General features: G+C 43.3%; 1 protein-coding gene across 2 annotated transcripts in view; it reads right to left on the bottom strand.

Moving 5' to 3' along the window:
- LOC144792327 (solute carrier family 2, facilitated glucose transporter member 11-like) overlaps positions 1-19,194 on the bottom strand; it is a 591,893-nt gene that overhangs the window by 81,289 nt on the left and 491,410 nt on the right. For both annotated transcript variants that reach the window (XM_078667282.1, XM_078667283.1), the window contains one exon: positions 5,886-6,034. In XM_078667282.1, the coding sequence (XP_078523408.1) occupies positions 5,886-6,034 (149 nt within the window). The remainder of the gene's footprint in view (positions 1-5,885; positions 6,035-19,194) is intronic.

Below are 19,194 nucleotides of genomic sequence, written 5' to 3'. Positions count from 1 at the left end.
TTAACGATTGGTCAAGCATGCTTTGTAATTGCCCATGTGACAGTGTGTCACAGCAGACAATTCACATACTGCATTTTGTACATTTTATGATAACCAAATAAAGGCCTGGAGTTTACCGATTTTAAGGACCCTTGGGTTTAGGCAATGCCACCCAGCTTTTAAATTCCTTCAGTTGCTAGCTGATAATTACACAATGCAGTCCCTGGCAATGTTTTTAAAGAAGGTGATTAGATATAGAAAGGCCATAAATGTGTGTCTTTCTGATAATCTAAATATGATTATGACACAAGATACCCCACTTCTGCAGCAAGTACATCAGGTACCATATTCAAGCTAAGGAAAGGAGTAACATTCCCCAAAGTTCCATTGTCAAAGAGATAAAGATCCTATTGCAGCAGGCAGAGAAACATCTTTAATTTTGCCAGCTAGTTCTGAAGTGTCAGTGAGCCATCTATAGAGTGTTCCCACATACCCCCACTCCCATCTGTATTCCAGAGTGATGCAGTTCCTTTGTGTGGTGGCACCAACAACCTCACTGTGTACTTTGTTTATTAAAATGAATGAAGGCTCTGTACAACTTCTGAAGTTGGGGTGCTCGCCCTTACCTCTCAGCCCCACCTCATACCATCCAATTAATACCGCCTCACTTCGAAGGAATTCAGGGCTAGATGTAGGTAAATCCGATTTACCGCTTCATAAATACCGAATTTTACCGATTCGGTATTCATGAATCGGTAAATCTGATGTAGGTATTCATTCGGTAAAAAATACCGAATCGGTATGATTCGGTATTTACCGATTTTGTAATTACAGAATCGGTATTTGCCATTGATTCCTATGGGCCTTGAAGCCCATAGGAATCAATGCCAAATACTGATTCGGTAATTACAGAAACGGTAAAAATACCGATTTGCCGAGAGGGACAGGGTGTCACTTTTACACCCTGTAGCACCCCAGTTTTTGCCTTGTGTGCAATGTGACACACATACATGCCCTTAGGGCATGTATGTGTGCCACATTGTATGTGGGCATGTATGTGTGCCACATTGCACAGGTGTACATGCACAGATGTGCATGTACACAGAAATTCGTAATTTATCATGCAACCGTATTACATGGTAAATAACGAATTTCTAAGGGCCTGTGGCACTGTGAACTGTGCCACCTACATTTGGAATTACAGAATCGGTATATTTACCAATTCGGTAATTTACCGAATCGGTAATTTTACCGAATCAGTAAATATACCGATTCTGTAATTTTCAGCCCCCTACATAGCAAAACCCAAATACCGGTCGGTAAAGGCCGAAATCGGCCGTTACCGACCGGTAAATGGCGACCTACATCGGGCCCTCAATGCCTTCCTGATAACTTTCTCACAGGAATACATGTTGGCTATGGTGGACGATGAGTCTGTGTTGGGACGGGTAATGTCCCCTGCATGGAGCACCCTAAAGTGAGTGCCTATTTGCTGGTGAATCTGGTATCCTGACTTTCACTTTGGCCTGTCATGTATACAAGGGTGGAGAGGGTACAGTGGATTATGAAAAGAAGGAACATCCTGCATCCCAAATTGGATTGTATAGTATTGTACAGTATTTCTTTTCAGCACTGGGCTGGATATGGAGTTTCTGTGTATGTCGATTCGTTGTTAGGTTCTGTGTTCTTGCCCCACACTTTCTCCCTGAGAAGCCTGTGGGTGCTCACTCTCACTACCCCAAAAGTCAAGAGCATTACAGATTGTACTTGGCCCAGGTTACAGAACCATAGTAGGACACCCGAGAATGGTGGCAAATGACTTCAACCATGACAGTTGGGGCCCAGTAGCCCCTCTGCACTATGCCACAGTCCTCAACATTTAACAGGGTATGACAATCTGTCGGAACCTCTTCTTGTCCCAACAGCCTAACAGGTAATTTGCCCATTTCCCATCCTAGCTTTTGTGAGGTCATTTCTTGAGGTGAAAAAGATGCCTTTCCAAAAACACAGTCCAAAATCATGTTAAGTAAAACGAATCATGTGACAGAACTGTGAAGGAGGTGACAGAGGCCCTAGCCAAAAGTATGCATACCAGTAGTCCATTACAGATGTGCACTGTCCCGTGTCTCAAAGTCCCCAAACTAAAGGAAGTAGGCCACGTCTCATTGCAGTTTTGAGTCTGGCCAGATAATTACATTGAGGTTACAGGTTTCAGGTAGATAGCAAGTACTAAACCTAAGTTTCAACGAATCGTGAAGTTCATTATTTTATTATAGTTTGCCTCAAGCAACCAGAATGCTGAACAGCATTGAAATACATGCTTTATTTCATAACTGGGGAGGAGTGAAATGATTCTTTACTCCAGTGACCACAAGTCGTCCTAAGATGCAGAGAAGTGTGATGTGAATTTATGAAGTGATTTACACAGATTCAGTTGTTCACAACTTTGACGTACCTCAGAGGCAGATTCGCCCCAGAAATTCAGGACAGGGAACTGCACTAAAGAGACAAAGGAATATCGTGTTTAAAAATTATACAGATTTAGGACTTGCATTTGGTCTTGTATTGTATTCCCAAGGCTGCAGCGCAGGTAAAAAATTCAAAAGACAAATTAAAGAGTAAGTAAGAAAATGGTTTATGGTTGATTCCTTGAAATCTTTACAGTTCAACCGTCTTTCATAATGACATATGTCAAGTAAGAATGTTAATTAAACATAATTGTGCTAAACCTGAGAGCATTTATGCAAGTTAAAACATTTAGCAAAGTTAGTTTTTGTTAAAATGATTTTGTGCTAACCTTAGGGACCTGGATACAGAAGTTAAAAACATTATTAGAATCCAAACTTCTGTCATTGTGTTTTAACTAATTGTGAACACAGACTCTTAGCACTTTCCCCAAACCAGCCAGAGATAATATTTTTACATAATCTGGCAATTCATTTGCAGGCTTTTATCCCTTTTTTATGTTTCAACTGCACTGTGCTTGTGCTGCAAGTGTGAAATCTATTTTATTTAATATATCTTAAAAGCGGCTTAACTACTGCCTTCCCTTCTTATTGGGCAGTCTGCTTGTCAATTTACTTTTACTCCTTTCTATTGGTTGTATGCGTTCTTTTCCTGTAGCTCCTTGTGTATTTTTCTCTTATCAGTACTCATTTTCATCCACCACTTATATCTTTGATAGGGGGAACTGCTTTAATTTGCTTGCTGCACAGCGTTCATTGTTTAACTTCTCTGGCATACCGCATTTAAAGCATTCTTTCAAATAGCATGCTTTCTTTCATTCAGCATTTTCTTTGCTTTGTTGGTCGACTGCACCCATTTAAAGCGTGCTTTCACACACTTTTATTATTTGATTTCTTGGAGGACGTTTTCTGTTTGAGCATACTCCTTTCAACTAATGTTTGCCTGCTTTGTTTTGAAGCTGAGTCCTTGTAATAATGTTTGTATGACTTTACGCATTTAAAGCATGCCTTTTTTGAGCAACAATTTCTTGTATCTAATGTTATCCTCTCAGCATGCATTGTGAACGTTTTTGAGAGCTGTATAATGTATTTATTTTTGGGGCACACTGACTTTTTTTAAGTAATGTAAGCTTATTTATTGAACACATAATCTGAAATATATTTGAGAAAGCGTTTTGTATTTACTTTTTTTATTTCTTCACGTTGTCCTAGCTCATCACATTTATTTCAATAAAACCTGATGTCAGCTATGTGGATTTGACACAAATTCGTCTTCAAACACATACCGTCATCTATTCAAAGTCTCAGACAGAAATGTACTGTAGGTGCTACTTTAACATATGTTAATCTACAGTTCTTGAGACTTTTTGACTTGACAATTTTTTTAGCCCAGTCACTGTCAACACGTTTTTCGCTTTTACAAAATATGATAACATCTCTTCACAGGGAAGAGACAACCACATTGTAATACTTCCAATTCCAATATAAGTCCAGGTTAGATGTGCAGGACATCTAACCTGGGCTTCTATTGGAATTCTATAGCGCATATTATCAAGCCCGTTATCGCTGCTTTAGTGGCAGTTTCCTGCCGCTAAAACGACAATAATTTTAACTAGCTTCTTGCTAATATGTCACTTTGTTTTCTCTTTACTATTAACTTATACATTTCTGGAAACAAAAACAGTTCCTAAACATTATTGCCTTTAGATTTTTTGGGACAATCTGCTTCTTAGCGCAACTGCACATATTGCACAACATTTACTGGATGTTTGCACTACAACTCGCCCACTTCCCTGATTTTCCAATATATTATTTAACAAAATCAATCAACTTCAACTCTAATAACAAATAACAAACAAAAATTGTTTGAACAAATAATTGCAAAGTGCTTTCACATTTTTTTGGGGCCCACCACTGTTCAACTACTCTCCCGCCTCGCAGCACCAAAAGCCTACATATGGCTCTTTTACTCACACAACATGGAAATATATCTGCTACTTCTACATTACACAGATCATCTTTGCCGCAAGATCACAATCTGTACCCACAAACAAATTGCAAATAGTAAATTTCAGGGTGAATACGCTGCCCAACAATATTTTAGCTTTAAGATTATTTCTTTTACCTGCATATACCCATCACCTACTGGGTTCCTCTCAACTCACAATTCAAGACTGGTGGCTAGCAGCAAGCTGACTCTTTAACTAATGTGTCTGCCTACACGTATTTAAAGCCTACTTTTCTTTGTCCACTAATTGATCTTTTCTTTAGCTTTCTCTGATCACTTTATTTTCTTTGTCCAATAATTTATTTTCTTTGGCTTTCTCGAACGAATTAATTTTAATAATGTATCATTCTTTTTCAGCTGAAAACATTGAACTGATGTTCACTTGGTTTCTTTTGAAGCTGACTACTTTTCACTAATATTCACATGGCTGCACACTTTGAAAGTGTGCTTTTGTTTGAGGATCAATTTATTTTATGTAATCTTATCCTTTCAGCATGCATTGACCTGATCTCCCCAATTTATAATAAAACTAATAACAACACAATATAGTACCTTCTTAAAAAACAAGCCCTAACACTTCAACAGACTTTCATAAACCTATATTGCATAACTATTCACCAAACTACAACTTACACCTACAAGCAACTCATTATGAATCACATAGGCAAAACCTAATGCATTTATAAATGCTTTTTCAACATTGTCAGGAAGGAAGGTTATACACCTCAGTCTTGTGCTTTGCATTGTTTCAGCAGGAAGAGGTGAACAAGCGTCTCAGGTGCAAGGCATGAATGCATGTGTAAGTAATTTTCTCCAGAGCTGAATCTAGACTTCAGGCCAAACCAACTGGTAATTGCAATGTCCATTTGTTTCCATTTATATCATGTGTCAAACAAGCATACATTTAAGATTGTTCACATTGTTCACTCCATCATTACACACTAGGCTCATCCATTCGTTTTTTATATGATACACTGCTGAGCACAAATGTAGCCATTGAAATATTGTCTTGTACATCGACTACCCAATATTATTAGTATTAGATTACTATTGTGAAACTGAGTCCCATTGAGTGATTATCCCAATTACTTCTATTATGCCTAGTGTTTCTTCAGAATGAGTGAAAAAAGCTTTTCCCTTCTAATAGACAAGCCTCACTAGGATATATAGCCCATTGATCACCTAGTCACAAGAGAGTACAGGTCTAGCTATAGCTGGGATTCACAATTTAAAGCACTAGTTTCATTAAGTCATTCTACAAGTATACAAACTGTAGTAAATTCCTCAGATAAAGCAGTTATTTAGATATTCATAACAAATGTAGTTCACAACTGAGCAAAATCAGTTCCATTGCTTTCTACATAACACAGTTAGTTTATAGACCAATGTATGCATTCAATTATAACAGACATTTTTCAGTTTTCATCCTTTACCTTTTATGCATTTTGTTTCTTCATTTCTATCAATCAGAAGGTATCTCGGACTTTCAGGAAACCAGGGAAGGATCAGCAACTGGGCGATTGCTGGAACACTACTAGTGCACACTAAGATGGGCCAGTACATTTCCGCACCTAGGAGCTCTCTTATGAAAAGAAAAATGAAGAATGTAGGATTAAAAATACCCTCAATCAAATTACACCAAGCACCAACACCATTTACATTAGGAAATAATGTGTAAGGGGGTGTCTTTTCTCGTGATAGTCAACCAGACAAAAACTGTAAAACAGCTGTTTTGTTGATTCAAAGTACAGCTCCCGTCAATGGTGAACACACTCTCCACCAGGAGCACAGAGGGCCCACCTCCATATCTTGGGGGATATTCACAAAAATTAACTTACATGTGAGTAAGTATAGAAGTGTGTGTTTATTCTTACAAATTTTGGATAACTTAACTACGTTTGGCTATTCACCATTTACAGGTGTAAAGTTATTAAAAGTGGAGACTTACCCCACCACTTGAATTAGGAAGTAGTCAGTAAAATGTCAAATATGACCAAAACGTTACTACTAGCAGAAACTATGCTACCGTATTTGACATTCTGCACACTTGCCTGTGACCTATACAATTGTGGAGATCTCCCTATGGTAAAGTATGGGGGAATTAATCAAAGTTAAATTAAAATTAGTAAATGTTTTTAACATTATTTCCAACAGGGTTTTATTTTAAGTCCATACCTCCATTATGTTCTATGGGAGCATGTGGCAGTGTGAATGGCTATGAGTGGTGCCGGGCTACTCCAGATCCAATATGGAGTACATTCATGATTGTTTTGGGTCCTATTTGGTTGTAGTAACTAAAGAAGTGCAGTTTGTAAATAAGGGGCTTACTCTTTTGTGAGTGTGTGCTTGTCCCCCCGTACATCCCCCCTAGCCCTCTCTTAACCCCTCTTTAGCCCTCATAAAACCCCATTAGTTGTAAATATTCCTAAATTTCCCACTACTTCACCCTGTCCCTCACACATTGCAGAGATCACCGCACATAAATGATAGATGTGAAGGCGTAGACCTCTGCATATAGGTTTGGGAATAGCATTCTGTAGTATGTTAGAACTTCTGTAGTCTTACAAAACATACTTGCTTATGAATAAGCCCCACTGTGCCAGACTCTTCAACTGTCTACCCTTCTATTCACACTTAACTCTTTCTTACACCTCGCTTCATAAATCATTAGATATGCACTCAGACAAGCCACATTCCATGTATCCATTCACTCTAAGAAGCGGGGTGGCAACATTGCCAGACACGCAGATGAAGACACTAAACAGCTTCCTCCTTATATAACAATGAACATTTTACGATACACCACAAATCAGTCTTTCCCAACAACACACAGAACACACACCCCTGAACGACCATAAGATTCACTGCATTGTTGCCTTCTTCTTATGTTGTAGGTATTGTAGAAGGTTATGCAACTGGGCGTTCTGTATTCACTGTCAGAATTGAAATAATGTTATCTTGGTCTGGTCCCAGTAAGGCAGTTGCTGAACACCTGTCTCACATTGTGTTAATAGGATAGCGCCTAATATAGAGAAGTATCTACTTTACTGTGAGCATTACCTCCTTGTCCATCTTCCTCGCAAAGAGCTTTAGCCTCTCTATAAGAACTCCCAATAAAATAAAAGTCAGCACACCAGCGTCCCAAACCTTCCAAAAGTCCTTCAAAAAGTCCACCCAAAGCCAATCCTGTATTTTATTTACTGCAAAGACCTTGCAAGTGATTCTTATATCAAGTTTGCAGGTAAGTTTGGGTGCAGAGGTCAAGTCTTAGCAGACTCACTATACCCTGCAAAGTTGGGGTGTTGTGTTAGCGGACTCAGTACTTTGCACTGAGATGGGTTTTTTGTTGCTTGCAAACCCACTAAATGTGTGTGGTAGTTAAACAATTATGTTACCCAGGCATTCCCCGTTACCTGTGAGGGGGGAGCTGATGTTGATGACCAGTAGATGGGATGGTTGACTCCCTTTCGTTAGGACAGTGCCGCGGGACTACCTGGGGATGTGTGCTCTGAGCAGGCATCTTGTCAGCAATTTCTATGACAGCGCTTGCTGCGTGATTGGCAGTATATACGGACTGTGTATCATAGCATTTGTACGGTTTGCATGTCAACTTGCACGCTGCTTTCTCGTCCTTGACGTCGCTGCAGCAAGAACAAGGCATGTTGGGGTGGTTGTTAGGAGATGGTGATGCTTTTGGAAGCATCATATTGAATTCTCTAGCAACTATATAAGCAGGATGTTCCTGATTGCAGTAGGTTTATTCTGATTCAAATATGGAGACGGGAGGCAAAGCTACAGAAAAGGCCCACAGTGTGGAGGAGCCTGGGGATCCTGACTCAGCTTCATCTTTGGCTGTTATACAGCAGATGATCCAAGCAGCTGTGGCTGCTGCTTTTCATGAGAGGGAGCCTATCCCTCCAATTAAGAAGCTTAATTTGAAGACTGTGGGCTCTGCAGACCTCGATACTAATGAGGATGCTGAACTTAAGGGGGGATATGTGTTCAAAGTAGTCCTTCAGTACATTCAGCAAAGCTTGGATGATTTTCCTGAATTGGTATTGCTGGAGGAGAGTGAGGATTTCTTCTCACAATACAAGTTTCAAGAGCCTGAATTCCTGCTACTCCATTTATCTCATAAGAACGTAATGGAGAATGAATGGAAGGATGTTGACAAACATGCCTTTCCTAGATTCTTGCCAAGAGATATCTGTTAAACCTGGCATCCTTGGCATGGTTTTCCCTGACTTTTACCTCTACCTCCTATATTTTTGATGCTATGCTGGATTTCGTTTTTGCTGGTTTATATGCTTTGGGCACTTTGCCACTACTGATCAGTATCAAAGTGCAAGTGCTCCCTGTATAACATTGTTGGTGATTGGTTATCCATGATTGGCATATTTGTCTTACCAGTAGCTCCCTAGTAAAGTGCACTAAGTGTGCCGGGGCTGATAAAGTCAAATACTACTAGTGGACTTGCAGCACTGAGTATAAGTAGCACCAAAGATATGTCTCAGGCCTGCCACCGCAGTGCCTGCACACAGTTGCTAACTGCCATATTGACCTGACAAGTGTACCCACTTGCCAGGCCATACCTCTCACTTTCTGTGCACATAGGACACCCCTATAGCAGGCCCAAGGTACCCCCCTGGGCAGGGTGCAGTGTATGTGAAAGGCAGGACATGTACTGATGTATGTACCATGTCCTGAAAGTGAAATACTGCCAATTTTGTTGTTCAGTATTGAGAAGCCATCTTGCCCAAAGGACAGAATGGTGAATGCTGTGTAACATGTTTACTTGCATATCTTCCCATAGGAGTGAGATAGGACATTGAAGTCTGGTATCCCTGAACTCAGAATTTAATAACACATCTTTTAGTAAAGATGTTTTTTAAATTCTATCTTTGATAATAGCACTTTTAGAAAGCGGCTATTTTTTTGTACAACCTCTCTGTGTGCCTCTGCCTGTTTGTAGATTTACTGTCTGGTTTGGGAGTGACAGGGGCTGGGGTGGCTCCAGGAGTCTGGGTGAGTCAGCACTAGGCTGAATAGACCTAACTGCATTTGGAGTGGGGGGGAGGAGTAGCACCGTGGGCCTGAATAGGGCTGTGCCTGCCTTCCACAATGCTGACTCCACCTCCTGCAGTGCGTCTGAAGACCCTTGTCCATCTTCACAAAGGAAGGAGTTGTGCACTGGCAGAGTGCACCCAGAACTGGTTTAAACTGGGTCCAGGGCCCCCTAACACATAGATAACAAAGAGTTTTGGGGTATAAAAGCAAGAGCAGAAACCCCTGTAAAATGAGGCTGCTTCATGATCAAGAGGAACCTCTGCCAATGAAGAACAGCTGAAGAAGACTGATGAGACTGAGGAGAAGTACGGCCCTTGCTGTGTTCTCTGGGGCTGGCCTGCAGTTTGCTGATTTAACTAAGGAGAGGACAAGGGACGTTGCTGTGTGCTGTGTCCCCCCTGCTTGCTAAGGACTTTGCTGTGTGCTGTGTCCAGAAGTAAAGAGTCTCCAAGGGCCTGAGGGGAGCTGGCCTTCTGTTATTGAAACACAGGATTACAAAAGTTTCCAAGGATCTTGAGGCTTGCACTTTCTGAACAGTGCTTCACTTTTTGTAATGCCTCTAAAAATAGCTGTGTGTCCCAGGAAGCTGCTGTTGCCCTTCGTGAGACACGCAGTGCCTGTACGTCTTTTGTCCAGAATCACAGTTTCCAAACTGGGGATTTCACCGCCGCTGGCTCATGAACCTAAAAATGCTGTGTGTGTCACTGCCGCCTGCCCGTGACCGGACGAAAGAGATGTATGCCTGCAATTCACGGCCGCCAGCCCGTAAAGTAAAGTCCACATTTGTAAAGCGCACAATCACCCGTAAGGGTCTCTAGGCGCTGGGGGGCCGTCGGGATGATTAAGCGAGCTATTGCCCAGAGTCACATGGTGCTGGGCTGACCTGCCGCCGTAGCCGGGGATCGAACCGTGGTCCCCAGATTCCAGCGTCAGTCGCCCTGGCCGCGGCGCCACACCTCTTCCTGAAAGCTCTGTGTGCGTCACCGCCGATGGCCCATGAATGGAGGGAAGCGCTGAGTGCCTACATTACACCGCCGCCGGCCCAGGAGCACTGTGCGCTTCACTGCCACCGGCCCAAGTCTGCCGACATCAGAGGGAAGCCGCGCTGGGTTTTACGCCAGCACGGGGTGTTGCCCGGCAACGAGGGACTTGTCACAGAGAGGAGCCGCACTGAATTCCTGGGAGTGTGAGGCGTCGCCGAGCAACCCAACCACGTCCCGACGATCAGCTGCTGCCTGCCAGGAGGAACGAGAGAGACCACCTTTCTTCAGATAAACACTCAGACCAAAGTCCAGGGACCGGAAGTGAGTCACTGCCTGGGGCGGGTTACAAGTCTGTGTGCGTCGGCTCTCTGACCTTGGCAGTGAGAGTCGGCCTGAGTGCTCGTAGCGGCCCGTACTTGCCCAAGAGAAGCGGCAGTAACGGGGTCTGTATCGAGACAGTGGTAGTTGTGATCAAGAGAAGTTGGTGCATATTTTGGAAATGAGTCAGCCACACGTGGCATGGGACCCGCATTAACCACCATGAACCGGTGCTGACAACCATCTATCTTTTACCTAAGCAATCAACCTACTGAAGTCCGAATTCGTCAAACCTATGTTATGTTATGGGCATTTGTTATGTTATGGGCATTTATATAGCGCATTATCACCAAAAGTTTCTAAGCGCTGTCAGAGAGGCGACCATGAGGCGAGAGGGAGTCAGGAAAGTACTTTACTTAGACCTCCAGGCTTCCCGGAAGAGAACGGTTTTTAATCTCTTCCTGAAGGTGAGCAAGTTGGTCTCCTTGCACAGACTTTCCGGAAGTCGGATCCAGACTGGCGGCATTGTGGTCGAAAAGGCTCTTCCCCCCCAACGATGACCGCTTGAAACGTGGGCAAACTAGGAGACATGTTTCTGAGAACCGCAACCTCCTGCTGGGAAAGTATAGGGTCAGTCGGTCCTTGATATAGCTCGGGGCTAAGCCATAAATGGCTTTGTGCATGATGCAGAGACTCTTGAACTGAGATCTCTGCGATATCAGTAGCCAGTGTAAGTCCTGTAACAACGGGGTGACAAGGAACCTCCTGGGTTTTTTAAAAATCAGTCTGGCAGCGTCGTTCATAACGCTTTGAAGCCTGGTCAGAGTTTTTTTTGGTAGCCCGACATATAAGGAATTCCCATAGTCTAGGCGGGCCAGGATCAAAGCTAGTTGAAAAAGACAGCAGCGAGGACAGTGTCCGAAGTTGTCGCAGTAGTCCCACACAAGTTCCTACCACTGCCGAGACCTGTTGGGACATTGACAGCAAAGCGTCGATTTTAATGCCGAGACTTTTTACTACAGACGCTGGCTCTGGGGACTGTCCCAGTTCTCTAGGCCAGAACAACTCTTTCCAGGGATTTGCTGCTGTCGTGACCGCCAGTACCTCCGTTTTATCTGGGTTCAGTTTTAGGGAATTCGCCAACATCCAATTCATCGTAAATATTTTGTTTACTTACAAAGAGACTTCTCAGAAAACATTTCTAAGGAAAAATCACTTATGTATGTTGGAGTTATGTTGTTTTGGGCCTGCATAAATTAGATAAAGAGATATCTATTTTCATAATAACCTGTGTGGTGTCCATTTGTGCTGTTGCACTGTGTTACTGTGGGTGTTGGTGCAAACACTTTAAACATTGCCTTGGGAATAAGCTTCTCTGCTCATGCCAAGCTACTAAGGGGGTGTGCAGGGGTTATCTACAGTATGTTTCCCCCTTACCCTGACTAGACACAAGGGTCCCTTTTTGTCAAAGGTACCTACCTCTGACAACTAGAGACCCCCATTTCTAACAGTATCCATTACAGGACTTTGTGGACAAATTCCCAGCTTCCATCAAGGTTCATTCTTTGATGGTGAGATTAGCATCCCAAGGGGCAATTATTTCTTAAGGCGCCTGTTAGACCTGGCTTTTTCAATGGGGTTATCCCCAGACTTCTTGCTTTTTGGCCACCTGTTTTTGACCCTTTTTGGTTTTAGGACTCTGGGCACTTTACCGCTGCTGATCTGTGCTAAACTGCATATGCTGTCTGTATAAATTGGTATTATGGATTGGTGTTTGCATGATTGGCTTGTTTGACTTACTACTGAGTCACTTGTACATTGTGCTGTGCGTGCCCAGGGCATGTAAGTCAAATGCTGCTAGTGGGCCTGCAGCACTGATTGTGCCACCCACACAAGCAGCCTTGCAAAAGGTTCTCAGGTCTGCCATTGCAGTGTCAGTGCGCAGTTTGGTACTGCCATGTCGACTTGGCAAATGCACCCATCTGCCAGGCCCTAATGTATGTTTGCAGTGTATGTGAAATGTAGGACATGTCCTGATGTGTGTAACATGTCCTGATAGTGAACTACAGAGACCCCGTACTGGGCTGAATGTATGACATTGTTCTGCATTCTGTCCATCAATTGTTGTTTTTGCATTTGTCACCCCGAGTGGGATGGGTATGCTGAGACGTGAGTCCCATGCTCTCCACACCACTGGAGTCAAGCTATCCAGGCTGATGATGGCTGATAGCCAGAAACCGGTCCTCGGAAGCTTGTTTCCAGTCCAGGGAAGACATGGCTTGGCAGTTCAGGCTGGACTGTTCCCATTAGACACAGGGTCAGACTGATTTGCATATAGCCATGTCTGAACTGGGGTGGCACAGTGGGCTAAAGAACGGTGATGGATTAAACCCAGATCTTTTGACTGGGTGTGAGTGTTTGATTGTTTCAGATGCTCCGTCCATCACCACCCCCTTTTGTACCACTAATGCCTACTGAGGCTGTGCCGCATTGACTCTGAAGCAGTCACCGAGGCCGCCGCCTGCACCAGAGCTGAGGACTCAGCTCACGACGCACCATCCCAACTGTCACTGCAGCCCTAACTTCACCGGCGCTGGTGCTTCATCAACGCAGAGCCGATACTAGACGTGGGTGACTCCCGAACCCATCAACACCATACTCCCGTAAGGAACCTACGCCTTGCCGCCACTGTGATGTCACCTCCCCGGCACAAGTAAGGAGCCAACGCCTCACCTCCCCAACAACAGTAAAGAACAGAGGCCTCACATCCCCTGCATCACAGTAAGGAACCAAGGACTCACCACCCCTGTGGTCATAAGAACCAACGCATCACCTCCACTGTGGTCGTAAGGAACCAATGCTGCCCGGTGCCAACGAAGCATCACCTCCTGACGCCGTGCACTGTCTGTGCTTTCATCATTTCCAAGGTACTGTTCTTTGGGGTTCCGTGCGACTGTGGGCCTGACACCATGCACCTGTAAGGAACGGACACCTCACCTCCTCGATAACAGTAAGGAACCGAGGTCTCACCTCCCCTGGGGTCTTAAGAAACCGATGCTTTATCCCCACTGTGGTCGTAAGGAACCGACGACGCCTGGTGCCAATGAAGCATCACCTCCCAGACGCCATGCACTGCCTGTGCTTTCATTGTTTCCAAGGTACTGTCCTTTGGGGGGGGTCCATGCGACTCATTTGGTTCGGTGCCGTACTTTGTGGATGTCCATCGGTCACAACGTTTTGATAACTCCAGGGGGAGGTATTGGTTGCTACAAACTTTCTTTTTGAAAATAACTTCTTTTTGAAGATATTTTGATTATTGTAGTGTGGATTTTTGTTGTTTTGGTCTTGTTTTGTTTAGATAAAGATGATCTATTTTTCTATACTGGTGTGGTGTCCATTTGTAGTGTTTTCACTGTATTCCTGTATGTTTGCCCAAATGCTTTACACAGTGCCTCTGAGATAAGCCTGTCTGCTCGTTCCAAGCTACCAAGGGTGTGAGCAGGGGATATTTTAGAAGTGTACGCCCTTTACCCTGACTAGGAAATAGGGTCCCTACTTGGACAAAGGTGCAAACCATTGCCAACTAGAGATCCTAATTTCTAACAGCGCCGCTCCTGCGGATCCTGTTGATCAGAGGGTGGACGTAGTAGTAAAACTTACCTTTGCCACATCTAATTTTCTATTAGGGTAGCTTTTTCTTCTTATGTCATTCTGTCGCTACTGAAAGACTTCCAATCCCTTGAGGAGTTGATCGATCAAGGTGTGGACATCACTCTTACCTAGCAATGATGGAACAGAAGGATAGGCTGTTATCTGACATTTCTTTTGACTCACTGGATGCGGCTGTGTCCACTGCAGGTTCTTCCATAGCAGCCAGATGCCAGTTATGGTTGAGGTCGTTGAAATCTGATGCTGCACAGAAATCATTAATGATGAAGATTTCTTTCTCTGCTGTTAAGGTGTATGGGCTTCCTATGGAGGATATGGTTAGGAAGTCAGCTGAGGAATGTAGCTGTTCGCCTCTGAGAAGGTTGTGTGTCAAAAGAAAATTGCCAATAGAAGGGCTTTTGGTGCAGGCAGGCAGGGAAATCCCAACCAGCCCTTTCGTGGTAGAGGGCAGGGCCTGGGTACCCATTCCACTGACAAATCCTGGTTCCAGCATGTGGCTGCCTCCTTTCAGCCCATGCCGAAACCCTGACTATATGACCGAGGAGATCACACAAGTGGGAAGTCGGATGTTTTTTTCTTCGGGTGACGGGATGGTAACAGACCAGTGGGTGCTTTAAGTGGTGAAAGAGGGGTTCCAATTTGATTTTGTGGATTCCCCACCAGTTCGATTTTGGGTTACTCCTTTTCCAATGACTGGGGTGAAAAGACAAACCTTACTAGATGGAATTCAGAAGCTCCTGGAAAATAGGGCTATTATTGCTGTGCCTCATTCACAAAGAGGAAGCAGAGTATATACTATTCTCTTTCTGGTGGAAAAACATTCTGGCTATCTCAGGCCTGTGGTAGATCTGATATGGTTGAACCAGTTCATACCCCATGTGAAGTTCAAAATGCTGTCTCTTCAGAACTTTCTTCCTTATATCAACCAGAGGGACTTTCTGGCATCGTTATTACAGGATACATAACTGCATGTGCCAGTGCATCAGACATTGCATAAATTTCTCCGTTTTTGTATTCTGGGTCAACAATATCAGTTCAAGGTATTGCCATTTTGATCATGTTCTTTGCATAGGGTTTTTACAAAAATGCTGGCTCCTCTTATTGGTATCTTGCATGGGAAGGGGATTAAGATTTTTCTGTATCTAGATGACCTGCTGATTTCTGTTTCCTCTTTCTCTAAGACAAAACAGCAGATCAACAAGGTCTGCACTGCCTTACAGGTTCATGGATTCTTGGTGAACCACAGGAAGCTGTGTCTAACCTCTTCCCATGACCTGACTTTCCTTGGGGTACATTTCAGGTCATTGGTGGGGAAGGTCTTCCTGGCGAGGTCTGTCAGGATTATGATCAGGGTATTCCAGTGACCCCTCAAGTGTGGGAGATTCTAAGCTGGTGGTTGAATTATACAAATCTGTCACAGGGGCACCCTTTTCATGTAGTACTCTTCAAAAGTGTGACCACATATGCCAGCATGCAGGGTTGAGGTCTGGCTCTGGAGTTTTTTTCAACTCAAAGGAAGTAGTCGAGGGTCCAGGCTGCTTGTTCTTCCAATTACTGGCAATTGAGTGCAATTCAGTTGGTTCTCCTGGTGTTTGCCCCTAATTTGGCAAATCATCATGCGCTGGCCCAGATGGACAACAGGATGCTCATGGGAAATGTGAATCACCAGGGGGGTTGCAGGGTGCTATCCCTCAGCCGCCCGAGTCAGTATATTTGCAGTTTGGCCAAACAAGTTCTCTGGTCTCTCTGTGTGTGATTTACTTACCAAGGAAGGAGAATTGGGTGGCGGACAGGCTAAGCCATGTGTTTTCTTTAGTGTGCTCATTTTTCTTGACAATGGATGTGTTCCTCCAGTTGCAGAGGAAGTTTGGGTTTATAAGGATAAACTTGATTGTCTTGATGGAGAATGTCAAGCTGCCATGCTTCTGCATGATTATTCCTTTCCAGGCAGCTCAGAGAGTGGATGTGATGTTGTTCGCATGGCTGGGGCGGGCTATTGTATATGTTTCCCCCAGTTCCATTGATTCCCCAAGTGTTGTGGAACATCAGGATGGACAAGGCCTTTGTGATTCTGGAGGATCAAGGGTGGTGGAGGCGTCTGTGGTTTCCTCTCTTGTTGTAATTGGCAGTTCTGCTGTATTGGGAGATTCCTTGTCATCCATATCTGCTGACTGGTCCCCAGCTTCCAGTCACAATGTTGCCCACAATGCACCTTAAGGTCTGGTTATGCAGAGGATGAGTCTGATAGCTAGAGGGTGTTTTACAGTGGTAGCTGATTTGATACAACAATCTTGCCACACTTATACATTTTCTTCGCTCATGCCAAGAATTGGTCACATTTTGATACTTGCCATGTAAGGGTGGATTTTGTTGCTAATGATGTAGAACCCATTAAAGTGCTGTATTTTGGGCTGATGGCTTTGAGTTGGGTTTGGCCATTTCTGCTTTTCAGTCTCAATGGGCGGCTCTTGGAGCATTTCATTGTCCTATATAGAGCCTCTGGTGTCCAGGTTGTCGAATGCCTTCTCATTGAAGAGGTCAAGGAATAAGATGGCGGCGCCTTACAAGGGGTTCCATTTGAACCTATTGAGTTGGCTGATTTAAAATTCCTGACCCATAAGATGGTGTTTTTTATGGCCATCCTATCTGCCCGGCGGATTGGTGAGTTTGGGTCCTTCTTGATGTCTGAACCTTTTTTGCTGATCTTGGCTGATAAGGTGGTCTTGAGGGCTCACTCCACCTTTGTTCCTAAGGTTGCCTTGTATTTTCACAGGTCAGCGGAGGTGGTGCTCCCTGTGTTTTTTCCCTCTTTGTCAGTCTGAGAATAAGCACTGTTACATCTGTTAGCTGTGAAACAGACTTAGTTGGTTTACCTGACCGGGACTGAGATGCTTAGGAAGGTGGAGAGTCTCTTTGTGAATTTTGGGCTGTTGAGGAATGGGTTGAAACCCTCAAACTCTACACTTAGTCGGTGGATTAAGCAAATTATTCTGTTGGCTTATGAATCACAGTTCCAGGTGGTGGAAAACCGTATTCAGGGGAGATCTACTAGATCTGTGTCTGCTTCTTCTGCCGCATTTAAGAGGGTGGGCATGGGATATATCTGCAATGCTGCCCCATGGGGGTCTCCTCATACCTTTATGGAACACTATCGGTTGGACGTAGGTGGGGGAGCGTTTGTGTCATTTGCTACTTCTGTACTACATTCAAGTATGGTGTAATATATATGTGTTGAAGCATATTGTACTCTTTTGGATTAAACTGTGTGCTGCAATTTCATCCATGGGTATATGTTTTTCATTGCATTTTTTAATGAAGCCAATTCTAGCTTTGGTTTCAGCTCATTGTGTAAATACTGTGGTGAGGAAGATGGATGAGGAGGTAATGCCCCGGGTACTTACCGGTAATATTCATTACTCCGAGTCCTAGTCTTCCTCGCCATAGTATAGTTTTCCATCCCTCCCTGCCCGGTTGCAAATTGCTTAATTATTTGATTGGTGGCTTTTGGAAACAAGATGTGCTTCGGTGGGTTTCTTTTTTATGGCATGTAGAGGGAGGGATGGGAGGGTAATGCGCTAACGTTTTTTTTTAACTTGGGAGTTTCTGTACGGAGGCTAAAGCTCATTGCGTAAATATTGTGGCAATGAAGACCATGACTCAGAGTAATGAAGATTACCGATAAGTAACCAGGGCATTCTTCAGTCGAAGTCCAAAACAGAAACATTCCAGGAGCTAAAAGAAGAATACCTAATGATTCTCAAAACAGAAGTGCAAGTTGACTAACTTCTCTAGGCGTACTAGATTACAAGGCAAACTGGCAAGTGACCTTCTTCATGCAACAATGACACAAGGGAAATCTTGCAGAGCTAGTAATTTGAGGTACGACAACAAGGAACAATAAACCAGCCTAAGTACAGAAATGTATTACTTGGAAAAACAAATTAATTCCAGCAAGTTCTTCCAAAGACCATTTACAGTGAATGCAATATTAGCAAAATAGCAATTGTAGAGGTTTAGCAGAAGATCATGTGAAAGAATGGTCCTTGCTGCAAGCCCACAGGTAAATGAACCACATCCGCAGAAGGAAAAACATTCCTTGCACCAGAGTAACACACTGACACAGCCGTATGCATGAGACACTTGTATACCAACAGTCAAAGTACTGAGTGTGTGGTTCTTCTTGAGAGAACCAAAAGCAGTAATGATGGGACCCCCTCAAGAAGTGGATACGGCCAGGGAACAGAGGGGAAAAGATAAAGTACACTCAAAGAAAAGTTCCCTCATTGGCCACAGTTATTCATAACGAGTATACATCATATTCTTCATATTGAAGGTGACAAATACACAACAACTTATTTTGAATTTTCTTCACAAATATATATCATTTTTATTTTTTTTAAATTATTCATAGCATTGCTTTCAAATTTATATTTTCATTAGGATGAAACGTTATAGGAAGCACATAATTACAAAATGAACACATCTACAATAATTGCATGACACATACAAAAAGGAAATAATGAAAATTATTTACATTACATATCACAAGCTAATGATAGAAAAAAGAGTTATTAAATAACAATCCATATGCCCCTGAGAATACACAACTAACCACAACATACACACCATTCATACTAACATGGCATACACATGCACTACGTGTGAAAAAGGGAATCTGAGTACTCATCAGCAGGGAACCCCTGCT

This window comes from Lissotriton helveticus, chromosome 11 (assembly GCF_964261635.1).
Source record: "Lissotriton helveticus chromosome 11, aLisHel1.1, whole genome shotgun sequence".
NCBI lineage: Eukaryota > Metazoa > Chordata > Amphibia > Caudata > Salamandridae > Lissotriton > Lissotriton helveticus.
The sequence above is the reverse complement of the archived record's forward strand: the minus strand, read 5'-3'. Positions and strand labels throughout refer to the sequence as shown.